Here is a 17,878-nt window from a genome sequence, read left to right on the forward strand (position 1 = left end):
GTGTTGTGGTCCTTGCGAGGAGACTGAAGTTCTTAGAAATCCATGTTATCCAGAGTACTGTTTTCAGAAACCCTAGGAGGCACTTCAAGGAGATGGGAAAACGTGCTCTTTTTTGGGCAGTGCTCGGAACCCACTCAGGATCCACTTCTTTCCCTAGCTCCTGCTGCCTGATTCTTTTTTCTTGTCATTGCTCACCTGGTACTTTCTCCAACTTACTTATCTCTGTACTTTTCCCTAACTCTGCTTCTCCATTTTTCTGTGCCCTCCCTGGCTCCCCATTAGCTCCCTTCAACCAAGACCAGGAAACATGACTTTCCTTTATGTGGCTTACTCTGTTCCTAGAAGGCCTGCCTTCACAGATCTTGGACAGGCCTCAATCAGGGGGTCCTCTCCATCTCTGCTTTTACTATCTTTGGGACTAGAGTGGGAGGTGCATTGGGGGCAGAACATTTTCTCCCATGAGATGTGGGCAAAGCATAATAAATACGTAAGGGCAGCACAGAAAGGCCCAGAGAATAGCCAAACATACTGAATCTGAACTTGAAATTTGACAAGTCAGACACACATGTTTCCTACCACTTGCCTTCTATAGAAATAGTCTGTGAAATCTGGGTGGGAATGAGACTTTAATCAGACAAGGCAGACCCTTGGCTTATTCAGACTGACACAGAACCGTCAGTATGAATCAAGTTCTAGATAATGAAAGTATTTATAAACTTAAAAATAAGTTACTTAAGTCTTAAATTTGTACTTCAGATCACTCTGATTCAAAGTATTTGTTATATGATAGGTAAGGGCAACCCAGACATTGCTATTTCCTTGGCAAAGGCGTAGAATAGCATAAATATTTTAATAGAAGGCTCTGTGGATAGGATAGCTAGCAGAGGGATAGGGCAAAAGGAACAGGGTTGCAACCATAACACATTTTAAGTCTCCCAAAGTTTCAAATATTTATGGCATTCAAATTTTCAAACACTTCCTTTAGATATCTATTACATGTGTGTTTATGCATTCAAATATTTATGAAAGGAATGATTGTATCCTATGTTGATTTGTTTGGCTTTGTAGTGTGGATTCCGGAAGGGATGCTAAAGGTATTAACATGAGGGCTAGGTTGGAATTGTAATCACTTGCCACGGAGCTATTGAAACCCAGGGTAGAAGCTCCTGTCAGAAGTTAGTGCCCTGATTTAGCACCGCACAGTGACAGTACCTTGAGAGCCAGGATACGCTTTGCTTGAGACACGATTGCTATGGAAAGTGTAGTAATATCCATTTTCATTCCTCTGGGAGAGCTAAAGTTGGTGTAAACACTGTTTAATAAAGGATGTAGGATACTTTCTGGAATTTATCATAAAAATAGCCAATCTGTCCACCTGTCTTTGAGTTTTAAAAGTCAAATACATTGACATTCATTCATAATACTGTGCTGGAGTAGGCTCTTTTATCAGGCCCTTGTTATATGAGGCAAGTTTTATTTTAGGATGAAGCTATAGATTTGTGATAATGGCCTTCATGTCTGTATTTTAAAAAGCTAGAGAGAATTTCAACACATAAAGTCTTGGCTTAATTCTAAATGAAGACTTAAAAGTTTAATAAAATAAGTATAACTTTATTGATATTTAAAAAGCATCCTGGAAATCCAGGGTATGCTGAAAATTATTTAAGGGCTTAGAAGATGGCTCATGAAATCTAGAGTCAAAGCAGGGTATTTTGCTTTTTAATTAAGCTATGATAGTTGGTGGTATTTATGTAGTAAAATAAAGGCACTGCTTATTTGAAAGGAGCACACCAATTAGATATGATTTCCTTGATGCCAACACATAATTCCCTTGTAAATGGAAATAAGACTCTGGATGACTTTGGACATGTTACCTGCCTTTCCTTAGCCTAAATGTCTCCATCTGTAAAGTGGGAGAATAATTGCATCAATTTCATTGAGTTGTAAAAATTAAATAGTGCACGTGGAAATGCACTTAGCACAAAGCTTGGCACTTTGTAAATAATCAAGAAATGGTGGTTGTTCATAGATTAAGAAATAGAGGGATAGGAGGAAAATTCAGTGAGCTCAAATAATCATTTGCATATAAATGTTAATTTTTTAAATGCTTAAAGTTAATCTTCAATCCAAAACAGATTTGCATGTAAATATGCAGAAAATAGCAAATGAAGGATAGGAGGCAGATCAGTAAAAGAATTCTATTTATATGTGTATTGAGTGATTATCTGTCATATCTCATCAAATCATGGAAGTGCAGAAATTTAAAAAAAAAAAAACAAACTGTTTCAGAATGAGATCTGATCTGCCTTGAAAAACCCTGGCTACCGAAAACACACAAGAACTCGAAAGGGGAACTCCTGCACAATTCAGTAATTATAATCACTTTAATTACAAGGAAACGTTCTTTTTGGTATCCTGATTATGATTTCCCCATGGCCCGAACAATCTTATGATTTCCCAGAGAGTCTCTATAAAATTAATTACAATGAGCAATATGAATTTTTTTTTAAAGGACCAATGCATGGGTTGATGAAACTTCTGGTGAATCATATCGATAGGCAGTGCAGTCTCTTAGTCCGTTGTTCTGACATAGTGGGTGTACTTTATGGAAAATCCCATAGATTTATCACCTTGGTTGTGCCAGTTAACTGCACTCACAAAAATGTACTAATAATATGGTTTTAATATTGTGATAACTAATCAGCACATGCTCCCAATAAAAAATGTGCTAATCATCTTTTGTATGGTTTTTATGTGCCAGGCACTATCCCAAACACTTTGCTCTGAGATAATCTTTACATGAATTTTCTTAGATACACCTGTTGTCCCGCATGTACAAAAGAGAAAACTGATGCGTAGAAAGTTTTAGTGACTTTGCGTAAGTCCCAGCCAGGCAATTGCAGAGCTGGGGGGGTGCACATAGCCAGACATTCTGAGCCTGGAATCTGACCTCCTAATAGGACTTTATGCTAAGCTGCCTCCTGTAAAGCCTGAGAAGCACCACCTCCCCAGCCCAGGGGTTGCAAGGTATATTGGCATATTAAAGGCTCTGAGGATGCTCAGAGGTAAAACAAAATACAGACACACAAAAACACTTCCCTCTATTTCACCCATTATTTCTCCTCCTTAATTGACCACAGGTTCCTTTCCCTCAGAATCTGTAGGTTTAAACAGACAATGGGAAACTTGTCCTAAAAGATGAATTGGATTCACTTTACAGTTTACTTGATCTAGTTACATTTTCTTATTAAACTTGTGCCTTAGCTCTCAGCATCATGGGCTTGATAGGTGGAATACAGACTGTTAAAATCATAATTCCAACTTTCTCATTTTGCAGAGAGTTTAAGTTCCCATGATAATAAGTCAAAAGTAGAAGTGGTAGCAAGGGCCATAGCTACAATAAAGGTGTACTGGGTGCTTACTGTATGTCAGGTACTCTACTAAGCTTTCCATATACTTTTTTGTTTTGTTTTGTTTTTTTATTATGTTATGTTAATCACCATATATTACATCATTAGTTTTTGATGTAGTGTTCCATGACCCAGTGTTCCATGCAGTATGTGCCCTCTTTAGTACCCATCACCAGGCTAACCCATCCCCCCACCCCCCCAAGCTTTTCATAGACTTTTATCAAAGAGCAGAGTTACGTTATCATCCCCTTCTATCAGATGAGGGAAATAAGGCATACAGCTAATGAGTAGGGGAAGGGGGATTGGATCTCAAGCCTGTGATTTTAACTGTGTAATGAAATAAAATAATAGGAAGCCAGACCCAAGCTGAATTAATATCCTTAGGAAATTAAAATGGGAGACAGACCACAGGTAATTGGGATTTCTGGGATGTCCTGTCACCCAGGACTACAGTGGAGAAGAGATGTAGTCCAGGTATCCCAGGTGGGACTACTTAACACATTTTCGCATAGAAACTTTGTTTTACATTATGGATGGATATATGTAATCTGCAAGCATTAGGATGCCTACGATGAACCACAGGACTCCTAGAAACTTGTAGACTTCATTGCACACTATGAATTAAATAGGCATTCATAGGCTAATCTTAGAACCTAATGACCACATTTAGTATTTTCTTGATGAGAAAATGTATGCCAAGTTCCGAATAGTCAACCTAAAAAATAAATATTAAAAGAGCAACTTCTCATAGCTGCTTGTTATCTGCCTTGATCTTAATGGAGAAATAATTAGTAAGAGACTATATAACCATTACTAGATAAGTGATTACATTTTAATATATGCATGTTGGTATGCCATCTATAGGGCATGCTCATTACATTAGGGTGGCTTCATGATTTATACAACTTACATTTACAAACTCTGGCTCTAACTAATGCAAGTTTAGAAATTAATCTTTCGTCAGTGATACCAGAGGAGATCTGTGAAGAACTCCGTATTTTCAGTTGTTCTTCATTAAAAGCAATGGGGAAGAAGGTAGATGTTGTGTGTGCATGTAGTTAACAAGATGTTAGCACACTTCTGATTTTAATATTCATCTGAGGAAATAAAGCAGACTCACTAAATATTGCTGGTAAATTGCAGGAAACATTAGCCTGTAACATTCTGGGGAGAAGAGCAGCGCCCGTGTGCAATGTTTTGACGGGACTGCCATTTTTTAAGTGTCAGGGAGGGAGGGAGAGGGGGAGAGACACCTCCCTTGGCTACAGTTCTAGAGTAGCATGTTGTGGGGCAAACTCTTTAGTTCATCTGTGGGGATATCATTTGGGAAGAGGGTAATGGGGTCATACATGCCTCATATCACAGAAGATCTTAGAATGGTTCTTTTAAGTCTTCATTGTTTAGAAGTTCGTGTCAGAACTGCTTCAAACAGTGACAGAGAAACTAGACTTGTCATTCACATATGGCACTTCTGCATCCCTCCTGGTTTGATGATCTCTTCTCCGGGGCCCTCATTCTGTTACGCTCTGTCTCTCCCTACAGAGTCTTCGAATGCTACTTTGCTGACCAATGCAGAGAAGATTGCCACCATCACCACCACACACACCCCTTCTCAGCAAGGGGCCCAGGAGACCAGGTCAGACATAGCTTTAGTTGCTTTTGTTAGGTTTAAGGGAAGAAATTAACTCCTGGCCTGATGATAATCGTCCTTGAAGGTTTAAGGGAAAAAATTAACTCCTGGCCTGATGATAATTGTCCTTGATTTTTTTTTTTTTTTTCTATTTCCCCATGGTTTGCTTTTACATTTATTTCTCTCACTTTGGCAGGAATACCACCAAACCAAAGCCAGAATCTCAGTTTGAGTTCAAAGCACCCCAGGCAATACAGGTGAGGGCCATTCTTCTTGTTTCTCTGTTTGCTTTGTACATTTCCTTCCAACTTTCTGAAGCTGTTTTTATGAGATATCTTTTATAAGATACCCTCAATTAAAATAACCTTTTGTGAGAGGATGTACTAAATATGTACTCACATTTAGTTGTCTAGGAAATGACATTTTATTTTACTACCTTTGAAAAATATTCCTAGATATCCTTTTTAGGTGGGAAAAAACAAACAAAATTAAAAAAACCATAATTGTCTCAGGGACTGGCCATCAGAGAAAGAGCAAAATCGCTAATACCTATTCACAGTATTCATAACTATGTTTATGCCAAGAAAATGTCTTTTTTTGTTAAGGTGTTTCTCAGCCTTGTGAATTTCAGGTGAGACCCATAGAGCTAACTGCCCGTCCCACAGGGTAGTAATAGGGGATGCACAAACATGCACATGAAGCAAATGTGGGAAAAGCAAATATGGTTGAGCAGGTTCATTTTGACTGGCCTTCTTAGAGCCTTCAGCAATCCATTCATGCTTCTCAGCCAGGGTAGCAGCCACTCCCCAGATGTGAGGAGGTCGTTGTTGGTGTCCTAGTGATAGACACTGCTGCCGTTTTCCAGGCGTGGGGCACAGAGGCTGAACATCCAGCACTGTGCAGGATGGTATCGTGTAATGACTTTCCCTGCCACGAATATGATTTGTGGCCTCCCTGATTAAATTTTAATATATGCATGTTGGGGTGCAGGCTATAGGCACTCTCATGAATGTTTTCAAATTCTGCATCTGCAAACTTCTAAGATGAATGAATATTAATAAACAATTGAGAATCACCAGGAAAAGGATAGAGACCATGCCTTTTTGTCAAATCACCATGACAGAGAATATTTGGGAAGAGGTGGGAAGAAATATGGGCAGATACACGCTCACCCCCAAATGATTACATTTCGGTTTTTTTAAATAGGAGCAAGATTTTTACACTGTGGAACTGGAAAGAGGAGCCAAGGGATTTGGCTTTAGTCTTCGAGGGGGCCGAGAATATAACATGGACCTCTATGTTTTGCGCTTAGCAGAGGATGGTCCAGCAGAAAGGTGTGGAAAGATGAGGGTAAGTAGGAAGAGGGGTCTGGACAAATAAGTCATCTGCAGCGACTTTTTGACATTACGCAGCTAGAACCTTCTTGTTCCTGAGAACTGCGTTTTCTACTGTTTTCAGGACACTCTAAATGCATGACTCCCACCCTAGCGTAAATCTCTCCCTAAAGCATAGTTGGTGGTAGCTGCTCAAGTTAGGTGAGCCCTTTTAACTCTTCAGGGTGGAATGAAGGATTGAAATGACTTATAAATTTATTGAAATAAATACTTTCTCAATCCCAGTCCCATAGTTCTTATACTTAATCTCATAAGGCAGGCACATCACTTCACAGGAAACCCTAGGTATACCAGGATGCTTACAGAGCAGGGAAGGTGTGTAGTCCTGTAGGTTCTGGGTGGTGAGCTCCATTCAGTCTCCAGCTAGTCACCAGCTGTGTTACCCGAGCCTCAGGAGCAGGTCAGCTCTGCCTCAGCAAAGGACCAGCAGCTCCATGGCATGAATATTCCCAGTTGCTCTGTAGTAGTTGCAAATTTCAAGTATACAAGTGCCAAAAAGATCACTTTGTTCTGTTTAGATATCTAATATCTGTTACTGTGCATTATGTCACTTTCCTGGGGGGGATCAGGTGGTTTAAAAAAAAAATCATGTCATTATAGAGAGGTCATTATAGAGATCATGTCATTATAGAGAGGTCACTTAGATTGAGGCATATGCACAGGGAGCAATTTGCTACAAATGAAAAAAAAATCAAGACAGCCAGATCAAGAAAGGAAAACACATGGAATTGGTCCAGAGCAAAGAGGGGAAAAAAGTGACCAAGGGTAGGGAACTTAATATTTGTACATAAGGCATAATATTGCTTTTTAAGTTTTTTCAGATTGAATTTTTTTAAAAAGATTTATCTATCTATCTATTTATTGAGAGAGAAAGAGCTGGGGAGAGGCAGAGGGAGAGAATCTCAAGCAGACTCTCTGCTGAACACGGAGCCCGACACAGGGCTTGATTCCCATGACCCTGAGATCATGACCTGAGCTGAAATCGAGAGTCAGACACTTAATCAACTGAGCCACCCAGGCCCCCCCAGATTGAATTTTTAATGAGTGGGTTTTTTTTAACTGAGAAAGTAGACCATGAAAATGGCTATAGAAAATTAGTGAAAAATGGTACATATTTTAAAATATAGTTTCCAAAGTCAAACCGTATTACCAATTTCTTGTATATTCTTTTATGCATATATATGTACAGTTTGTGCACATAGGAATAGAGACACTGTATATGGCTTTTGTTTAAATTTTAAATACATGAGGTATGCTTTTCCATGTCCTTGCTTACTGAAAAAAGTTTCTGATTGAACGAACTATCGTTATCATGCTATTTTGTATTCTGTATAGTTCACAAGACACATTTACGTGTATTATCCAATTTGGTCCTCACACCTTGGTAGGGATGGGTTGTTAACATCCCCTTTTATGGATGAGAAAGTGAGTTCCAGGAAGTTAAAGGATTTGAGCAAGATCAGTTAGCTAATAAGTGACAGAATTCAAATTTAAGGCTTTAATCTCCAAAGCCAGTGCTTTTCCTCTTCTGCCTTCTAGAAAATAAGCTCCATGAGAGTATTTTATCTCCAGTGCCTATAATAGTAGCTGACACATAGTAAATGCCACATCTGTGTATCAGTCAGGGTTGTGGTCTCATCAGAAAGCTCACCCGGGGAGGGACACCTGGGTGGCTCAGTCAGTTGGACGTCTGCCTTCGGCTCGGGTCGTGATCCCGGGGTTCTGGGATCGAGTCCGCGTCGGGCTCCTTGCTCGGCGGGGAGCCTGTTCTCCCTCTGCCTGCTCTTCCCCCTACTCATTCTCTCTCTCTCTCTCTCTGACAAATAAATAAAATCTTAAAAAAAAAAAAAAAAGGAAAGCTCACCCAGGGAAGCGTTTGCTTCTAAGCTCACTCACAGGGTCGTTGGCAGGATTCATTGCCTCTTGGGCTGTTGGCCCTAGCTCTCCCTCATTTCCTTATTGTGAACTCTGTGGGGCAGCTCACCACATGCATCAGAGTGAACAAATGAGGCAATAAAAGAGGGGCACATAAGACAGAAGCCAGAATTATTTTATAACCTTATCTTTGAGCTGACATCCCTTCCCATTTGCCAGAAGCAGGTCACTAATTCCAGCCCACATTTGAAGGGAAGGAGATTACACAGGATATGAATATAGGGAGGAGAGGATTGATGGGGTGGGGGAGGCATCCTAGAAACTGCCTACCACATCTTCTTTTCCTGAACAATTAATATTCCCTTTACTGCTTCATTTTTTTTCCCTTAGCACTTACACTTTCCAACATACACGTATGTCTCTCATTTTCTTGTTAATTGTCTTCCATTAGCATGTCATCTCCATGAGGGCAAGAATTTTTTTTGTTTCCTTACCTGCTGAATCCTAAGCAAGAAGAGATTTTTCTGGAATATACTCAATAAATATTTAGTAAATCACTCAATGAAAGAATTTTAAAGCATAAAGCACCTTGATAGCTGGTCAGACCCTTTGTGACATTCTCACTCTCGTCTCTTGCTTTGTCAGATTGGTGATGAAATTTTAGAGATCAATGGCGAGACCACCAAAAACATGAAGCATTCTCGGGCTATAGAACTGATTAAGAATGGCGGCCGCAGGGTGCGTCTGTTTCTGAAGCGGGGAGACGGCTCGGTACCAGAATATGGTGGGTCAAACTATGAAAACCTTCCTTCCTTCCCTGGCATGACTCCATGAATTTGTCTCCAGAACTGCAGCAGGAAAGTCTTTTTGTTTTCCCCCTATTCACCAGTGTCTCACCAGCCTTTCGCACCATGTGATTATTTGCCTCGCTTGTTCTGAAATCTCTACACATTTCATCCTTTTGCTTGCTTATGTGGACCGGGGCGTGGCCTAAGACAAGATCTCGATAGCCCCCTTTCTGATAAGCAGAGAGAACGTTTTGTCTAGTCCAACCAAGAGTGAAGGAATGTTTGTTGGAACTGTGCCAAACTGTTTCTCAGATCCAATTGTTAGCACAAACTGACTATACTCCTTTTCAGAAGCAGGAAAGCAGGTTTCCTAAGTGATATGTTGAGGCATAATTCTCCTTTATTATTTTCTTTTTTTGATTACTTGATGATTTTACTTAAGAGGTGTGAAATTTTTGAGGTGATTTGGGGGCCTTGCTCACCTCCTTTATGCGCTGTATACGACACTTCTGCATATCCCCCTTGCTGGTCCCTATCCCCAGTCAGACCACCTGAGCCCACTACTATAAGACAAACAAAACTGTTGATATATTAGCCATATGTTTTTAGATGAAAAAGGATGAAATAGATTCCCAGTGCTCATCATGAGGGAAACATGTTACTATACCTTTCCTATGGGGAAAGCCACGTTATACATAAGAGTTCCTTTGTCATATGTGTAGACATGATTTGAATAAACAGCAATGATCTTTACCTAGCGTAGTCTTCTGATGGCAAAATATTGTATATTAAATGATTATGTCCTATTTATTTGAGAGTCTTATTTAAAATTAAAAAAGAAAAAAAAAAAAAAAAAAGCTATGCCCTAGATGTAGGGCTTTTCTTCCCAACCAAAGGTCTACAGAAGTTTCTATAGAAACTGTGATTGAATGGTCCCCATATACGTTGGTCCCCTTTATTAGGGATTGATCTGTTATCACCCTCTTTTCTGAAAGTCATTCTGCACAATTCCCGGTTGCATTTTGGACTTGATGAGATCCTTAATTCAGATACAGCTCGAAGAGAAGGATAACCCCTTTAAAGGACAGCCTTCCCAGGTGTTGGACACTCATATACAGGTGTAAAATACAAGGGGCCCGAGGTGGGGGGAGGGGGGCTGTCAGATGAGGCCCCTTTAGACACGGCCAACCACAGGGGAGGAATTTTGACGTTGAGACGCCACAGCTGTGCACTGTACTGAATCCCTGACCATAGGTGTATCAATGCTACTGAAACTGTAACATTGTCTCCCTTTTCTGTCTCCCCTATGCTTCTGTTGGATGTGATATTTCATTTGAGAATCATCGTCAGTAACCTGTGTACCTTCTCAAAACCTATGTCTGTTGCACTGAGGATGAAAATCCAGCACTAACAAATGTTCTTTGGGCTAAAAATAAAGATCCTTTAAAAATACTCGTTTTTTCCAAGAAGGCTTGAACATGCCAGAGTTGTGCTGCTGTAATGTCTCCATGTGTCCCTTGGACTGAATCTCTCTAATTCTATCGATGAAAGTTACAAATGGGTTATAATATGTTAAGTTCCAATATTTTTCTGACTTGATTGGAACCTGCTTCTCCGTGAGGCTATTTTTGTAATGAGTTTTTTGTACTTAATTTAACTGCCGCGGTCTTCAGGGGTGGGGGAGGGCGGGAACTTCGGTCCTTTGTTTGTTTATTGTTAATGCTCTCCTAGGCCAGCTTGTCATTGTTCCAGTTGTTTGAAAAAAAAAAAAAAAAAGAAAGAAAAAAGGGTGCATCCATTGTCTGGGTTCTTGAGTCACCTTATATGGCTGTCTAAAAAATGTCACTGTTCTGATTGCGGTCTCTGCAGCCTTATTTGAGTTTTGCCTTAGATTGTCTAACTGGACAAATAAACTCTCTTTGCCCTATGTTAACAAATGCAGATTTTTTTTTTTTTCTTTCCTCTTTGTTATAGGGAATCTAAATGTTCAACTTTTTCTCTTTCTCTCTTTCTCTTTCTCTCTGACTGTTCTTGGTGCTGGGCCCTTCCCTTCTACAGCGATGATACCTCCTAATCTCGCTGCATGTATGAGAAATGAAAAGCTCGGGGAGGCTTGCTTCTACCTTATGGGCCATAATCAAACTACGGTTTGTAGCTCAATCAATACTAGGTGTTTCTGTGCTGTGGCCTAATTTCCTCATTGCTTCTGCTTAGTTCTATTTTGATATGTTTGGCAATTCATTCTGAACACCCTGCGTTCTTTGAATTGTAAGTACACCACCGACCCTACTGAAGTCTTCCTGTCCCTTATCTTAAAAGTAGGTGTAAGAAACCCCGAGGTTAGGTTTGTGAGAGTGATCTAAGCACCTATCCTTACCCAAAGCTTAAAACGACTTTGTAAGCCCCTGTTTGTGTTAATTCTAGGACCCAGCATTCAGAAAGAGCAAACCTCCTATCACAGAGCCCTCCCCTAGGTCGGTAAGGCTTTGATAGACAGAAAGGTGACATGTCCTACTCAGCTATCCTTTGGGAAACTACAGCCCATGGGCCAAATCCTGTCCGCAGCCTGTCCTTTTTCTTAGTAAAGTTTTATTGGCACATGGCCATGCCCATTTCTTTTATGAATTATCTTCAGCTGCTTTTACACTCTTGTCCAGTTAAGTACTTCTCACAAACTACACAGCTGGCAAAGCCAGAAATATTTACTCTTTGGCCCTTTACAGAAAGTTTACAAACCCTGCTCTAGGCTATCTTCCTGTTTTTATTTAAAACCCCACCCTGGGTTTTGGGAGATCATTCATGAAACAGACTGTTTAATGTTGACCTTGTTGCCTCATGAAAGATCCTTAAAGAGTTCCTGTGATTCTTTCATCTCTGTGACTGTCACCCTGGTTCACTCGGCAGCACCTCATGTCCGGTGTCTTGCCGGGAATCGTGTAACGTGTCTGACTGACTGGGCTTAGCTGCAACAAGAGCATCCCTGCTTTGAAAAGCGCTCTCATAATGTCAGAGTGCTACCTAAAACATTGGCCATGTCATTTCAAATAGTTTAATAATAAATAGGACCCCCCCCCCATGGGCTGCTCTGCTTTTAATAGATATCTTGATGTTGTAAGAAGCAGTGCAGTAAGTCCTCACCTCCTGGATGCAGTTAGGGCGACTTTGTGTAGCATAAGGAAAATTGTCTCTGAAAGGCTGTATCTGAGCCCCACGTGATGTCAGACATGCCCCTGACAACCTCTGTCCCACTCCCTTTTGTCAGGAAACGCCACGTTTTGAAAATAGTTTCTTAAACTTACCCAGAATTAGAGAAAAGTGTTGAATAAAATTCACAAAGGTAGAGAGGATGTTTAATGGACCCTCACATACATGTCACATTTGGCAGTTATCCACATCTGGCCATGTTGCCTCTATAATCCCCTTTGCCCACCACCCTGGAGTATTTTTTTTTTTTTTAAGAAAAGCGTTTTAAAATAGAAATGTACTTTGCATAAAATGCTTAAAGCCTGAGTGTACAGCTCAGGCTTTTTTTTTTTTTTTTTAACCTCAATAAACACCCATTTTAATCACCCAGATCAAAATATAGACTCTTTACATCCCCCAGACCCCCAGAAAGTTTCCCTCATCCCCCTCCAGGTCAATAACCTAGATTACTTTTAAGCAAATTAAGTATTCTTTAAAGAAAAGAATGTTTTCTCTTGTGGGGGCCTGGGCGGGAAGAAGGGTGGGCAGGGGAGAAGGCTTGATGGGTGGGGAAAGAAGAGCAAGAGGCAGTTAAGGTGGGGACTTTTCGATACTGCTAGATACACTGTTTGGGTCGTGCCTTTAAAGACTAAAATCGTGACAGATGCTGTAAGTTCCTTAATGATCTATGTCTGGGGTGTAGCCATCAGCAGCTAGATGCAGAAAGCCGCAAGTGCTAAGTTTTTAACCTTCCCTAGTTGCAGTTAGACTTAACCAGGATCCAGTCGGCTTTGATTCTGACTGCTTTAACAGTTGTTTGCTTGTTGTGACTAATGAGATCTCAGGCGTGGGAGTGGGGACAGGAGCCGGAGGCCCTCGATACCAACCTGTGGCTCTCCTTTCTTTTCCTGGCAGACCCCAGCAGCGACCGGCACGGCCCCGCCGCCGCCGCCGGTGCACAAGGGGTTCCGGAAGTGAGGGCCGCGCCCCCCGACCGCCGACAGCATCCATCATTGGAGTCCAGTTACCCACCCGATCTTCACAAATCATCACAGCATGGGGAAAAGCGGGCACACGGGAAAGACCCAAAAGGCAGCAGAGAGTATAGCAGACAACCCAATGAGCATCACACATGGAACGGAACTTCTAGAAAACCCGACAGTGGGGCTTGCCGACCCAAGGACCGGGCACCGGAGGGACGGAGAGAGGCGCCCCCGGAGCGGATGGTGACCAACGGCCCCAAGAGGAGGTCCCCGGAGAAGCGCAGAGAAGGCACCCGCAGCGCGGACACCACTTTGGAGAGGAGGGAGAAGCACGAGAAGAGGCGGGAGCTTTCTCCGGAGCGGAGACGCGAGCGCTCGCCCACCCGCCGAAGGGACAGCTCGCCCAGCCATCGCAGGAGGTCCCTCGAGAGACTCTTGGATCAGAAACGGTCCCCAGAGCGCAGGAGGGGGAGCTCGCCAGAGCGGAGGGCCAAGTCCACCGACCGCCGGCGGGCGCGGTCCCCCGAGCGCAGGCGCGAGCCGTCCCTGGAGAAGAGGAACAAGGAGGACCGAGTGAGCCACCGAGGAAGGGAAGAGCCCAGTGCGAAACCGGATGCCGGCCGAAGCTCCAGACATGCCCCCGAGCAGAGAAGGCGACCTTACAAAGAATGTAGCACCGACCTCAGTATCTGAGACGCTGAGGCACAGTCCAACCTTTACCGTGTCAAAGGTTCTAAGAGGAAGGTCACAAACCTGAAATAATTTAGTTTCTTACCTGGTGAAGCGTCTGACACCCGATGATCCTATGAAGAGCAACAAACATTTTATGCATTTGAAATCTTAAAAGAAAAAAATATATATATGAAAAGTGTTGTGCCTGATGTATAATATTAAAGAAAGTATTTTTAAATGCGTACTTTTTTGGAAATTATTTGCCAAATGCTGCCCCGAAGAGATATACATTTTGTTTCTACATAAACTGTAGAATTGTCAAGAATTGTTCCCTTTTGGGGGGCAATCTTTTTCTCTCCTGGTTAAATAGGGCTGTTGATCAGAATTTTCTCTAAGGGAAATTATTGATTAAGTTTAATTAATTTGATGTAGATTGTCATGTAGTGATGTAGTGCTATACTGTAGTTAGGAGTTTTTCTTTAAAAAAAAGAGCAAAAAGGCAGAAGTTATATTTGTAAAAGCTGAGGACTCTTTGAGATGGATTAGGATTGCCGATGATCCTAAAATTAAACTGTATGAAGAGACTACTATTGCAAATGAAGGATATTTATAGCTAAACTACACAGCACAAAGAAATGTTCCCTTCTCGAGTCATAGTTGGTTCAGAAAACAGTTCGTACTCTCCCTGGCCATAGAAAGGCACAGAGAGGAGAAGGTTGGCCGCCATTACCCAAATGTAGCCCAAGCACAGGTGGTCAGGTTCATTAGCATCACCAACATCTAATAAGATCTCATTAAGGCAGTGCCATCACAGCTTTGCTCAACTACTAGAAGAAACAGACGGACACTGAACACCTGTGTTGTCTTGTCTGATTTGAGGCTGAATAGTGGATGGAATGGGGAACAATGTGCCCAGTGCAAGGGAGCCGTGAGAATCCTCCATACAGAAAGCGTGTTCCCCCTTTGTAGCATAAGCCCAAGGTTGCCCTTTGCCGTACTGGGGACCAGGGAGTGAGTGTTGGTAGAAGTTACCTCTCTGTTGATATTTAAAGAAATGAGGGCTGGGGGTGCTTTATTCTTAGAGATGCCGATTTCCCTTTGCAACCATAATAAAAGTCTCCAGGATGGTTGAAAGGGAAAAAGACACAGTCCCAGTGGTGGTAGATGGAGTTGGCAAACCTCTGCCCTGATGAAAGTGTCCCTTGAGTCCTTGGACAGCAGAACAAAGCATAACCATTTTTCTTTTTAAAAACGACCCATTCTTTTGCAGTCCCGCAGGAGGTGTGGTTGGGTCGGCTTGTAGCCCCAGGATGTGGTTGAAATGGATTACTGCCTAGCTGAGCCAAATGTTTGCTTGTACCTGTTGGATCACTATAGCAAACCGCTGCTTACAATGCATTGTGTATTTCTGTAGTACTGTTTTGCATTTTCCATACAGACACAAAACTTTGCAAGTCAATCACTGTTATTCTCATGGTACTGTTTAGAAAAAAAGGAAAAAAAATGGAGAAAACCAGCCAATCATTGTGTGTACAGAGTTAAAAATTGTAATTAATAGAGCCTGTTTAAGAAATTAAAAAAAAAAAACAACTGTTGCCTTTTTTTCTTGTATAAAAGAGAATTTATGACAAAAAAATTTAGCTGTGAGGAATGTGATATGTGTTTATATTTCTGACTATGGAACAAATGGATTCATTGGGATATATTTTAATGTAAACTAAATCAGGTATGTAAAGCTGTTTTAAAATGGGAGACTATGTAAGTAATTCTCTAAAGCTTTAGTTGGTTTGAATATCATCATTTCCTCCATGGTGAGCCTGCTTGTGAATTTTTAAGCACTTGTTCGCATTCTCTGTTCTTCACTCATTTCTTGCAGTGTGCTATGGACTTAATGCTCTTTCTGTATTGATGAAAAGCAGTATGTGGGCCAATCTTTTTATAAAACACTATGCATATATAAATATTACATTGTTCATAGCTTTATTTGACTTCTGGGTTGATACATAACATAGACTGAGTTCCTGTAGTTGTGTGGACATGCACAAAACATGTTCCTTTCCTGGAACAGAGACAATGTACTTGCTGTAGCTGAAAAGGAGGAAGAGGGTCTGTGACTGCTACTTTTATCATCAGAGTTTTCCACACAAAGCATACATTGAGCTGTGGTAGTAAGGCTGAGGGAAAACACAACGGAATAATGACATTTGTTTTCATCAGTTTCCTTAGGAGCCCACTTGGGGATTTTATTCCCCAGGCTCCGCTGCTAGGAATGTTTTGCTATTTCTAGCAAAATCGGTGATGTTAAATGATCGATGCTCTCACTTGTGGTCCAGAGTTTTAAATAAATGAAATCAAGGTGGATTTTTGGAGTACATCGTGAAGGTAACATCTTAATGTCTTTCTTGTTGTCAGAGGTGATATTTGACATTTTAAAATCTGTGTGCTACCCACTTGGGCTTGGCTCAGTCTGCGAAGACTTGGTGTGGCAATTTCCTCTGAGTTCCACACATCAGATTTGCTTTGGAAATACTGTACTGTACAGGGACTATGCATTAAGCAGAAAGATCTAGTTTTCTCTGAACTACTGTAACCTTAAATTGGAGACTGATTCTTGTGAGCCTACTTTCCCTAATCCCCCACCTCATGTAAATGTCTTGATGGGAGATGATGGATGAGTATTTTGTATGATTAAATCAAACCATTGAAGAATCCCCCTCCCACCCATTACACAGTTGATGCCTGAAAGAATGTTGGGGGGAGAACTCGACACCCTACTTGTATTTTTTAAGTTTCTTTTGTGAAAGATTTTTTAATGCATTTTTACTGTAAAAATACATGGAAATGTATGCATTCCATAACCACTATTGCTTCTGGATTGATATCTTTCTTGTCTCTGCGTTGTCTCAAATGTATCAGGGTCAAGTAATCAGGTGAGGGTGCCTGGCTCCAGCTCAGTGCAACAGCAGGGCATTCTGTTGAAAGAGAAGGAATTATGCCTTTGCATCGATGGTACACTGCCTTGCTACTCAAAGTGTGGTCCGCAGACCGCCTGCCTCCGCATTACCGGAGAGGGTATTAGAAACGTAGAATCTCAGGCCCACCCTAGACCTACTGCGTCAGAATGTGCCTTTAACAAGCTCCCCGGCTAATTCAAATGCACCTGAAGTTTGCACAGCACAGTATAGCAAGGAACCCTGGTAAAAAGCAAGACCTGCTAAGCCAAGTGCCTCATCACTTCCTGTGTGATCTTGAGCAAGTTCCTTAACCTCTCTATAGGCCTCACTTTCCTCGTCTTTAAACAGGCATATCTCAGAGTTGGTAAGAATCAGGTGCAAAGTGCTGAGCACAGCTGTGGCATCAAAACAATCCTCAGTAGATGCCACCAATTTATTTTTTTGAGGAGGAGGAAGATGTTCTGCCTGGCGATGGATGTTCTCTTCTCATTGTCCCAGTTTATTTTCCAATGAAAATGAACAGATTCTCACTCTTATTAAAATGGGGAAGAAGGCCTCCTGTTTTAATTATAAAGTTAATGAACGATGTGGCTCATGCTACTTCCTTCATGAGTCTAATTACACTTACACAGTGATTTGAAATATAAAACCGAGATGCTGTGCCATGAAAGTTAAGATGGAAATGGTCTCAAAGCAGAACCTTTAGAGATGTGTGTGGAGTTAGACATGCACCTAACTAGTCCTATTAGATGAAAAGGTTAACCAATTAGTGAGCAGCTTAACACATGTCCTGGTCCATCATGTCATTTCTAATGACTTTCCAATTTCCTTCGCACAGTTTTTGGATTGTTCCTGTAGTATGACTTGGTAGTTAGGGTTTTCCTATACAACCTGAGTTCCTGGTCATTCAAAAAGGCATTGTGTTTAACAATAGCCTTCCTGCAGTCCATCCCTTTTGCTGTATTTTGCTTTATTTTGTCACCAGCATG

General features: G+C 41.4%; 1 protein-coding gene across 5 annotated transcripts in view; it reads left to right on the top strand.

The window, feature by feature from the left end:
- Positions 1 to 16,796, top strand: part of MAGI1 (membrane associated guanylate kinase, WW and PDZ domain containing 1) — a 616,636-nt gene extending 599,840 nt beyond the window's left edge. For 3 of the 5 annotated variants that reach the window (XM_044921248.1, XM_044921251.1, XM_044921253.1), the window contains 6 exons: positions 4,953 to 5,046; positions 5,237 to 5,297; positions 6,247 to 6,390; positions 8,955 to 9,093; positions 11,156 to 11,244; positions 13,196 to 13,338. In XM_044921248.1, the coding sequence (XP_044777183.1) occupies positions 4,953 to 5,046; positions 5,237 to 5,297; positions 6,247 to 6,390; positions 8,955 to 9,093; positions 11,156 to 11,244; positions 13,196 to 13,258 (590 nt within the window). In that variant the 3' untranslated portion in view covers positions 13,259 to 13,338. Of the gene's footprint in view, positions 1 to 4,952; positions 5,047 to 5,236; positions 5,298 to 6,246; positions 6,391 to 8,954; positions 9,144 to 11,155; positions 11,245 to 13,195 lie in introns of those variants that run through there. The other 2 variants (XM_044921244.1, XM_044921255.1) reach the window with 2 other exon arrangements.
- The last annotated feature ends 1,082 nt before the right edge of the window (positions 16,797 to 17,878 follow it).

The sequence above is a fragment of the Neomonachus schauinslandi genome, chromosome 1 (assembly GCF_002201575.2).
Source record: "Neomonachus schauinslandi chromosome 1, ASM220157v2, whole genome shotgun sequence".
NCBI classification, from domain to species: domain Eukaryota; kingdom Metazoa; phylum Chordata; class Mammalia; order Carnivora; family Phocidae; genus Neomonachus; species Neomonachus schauinslandi.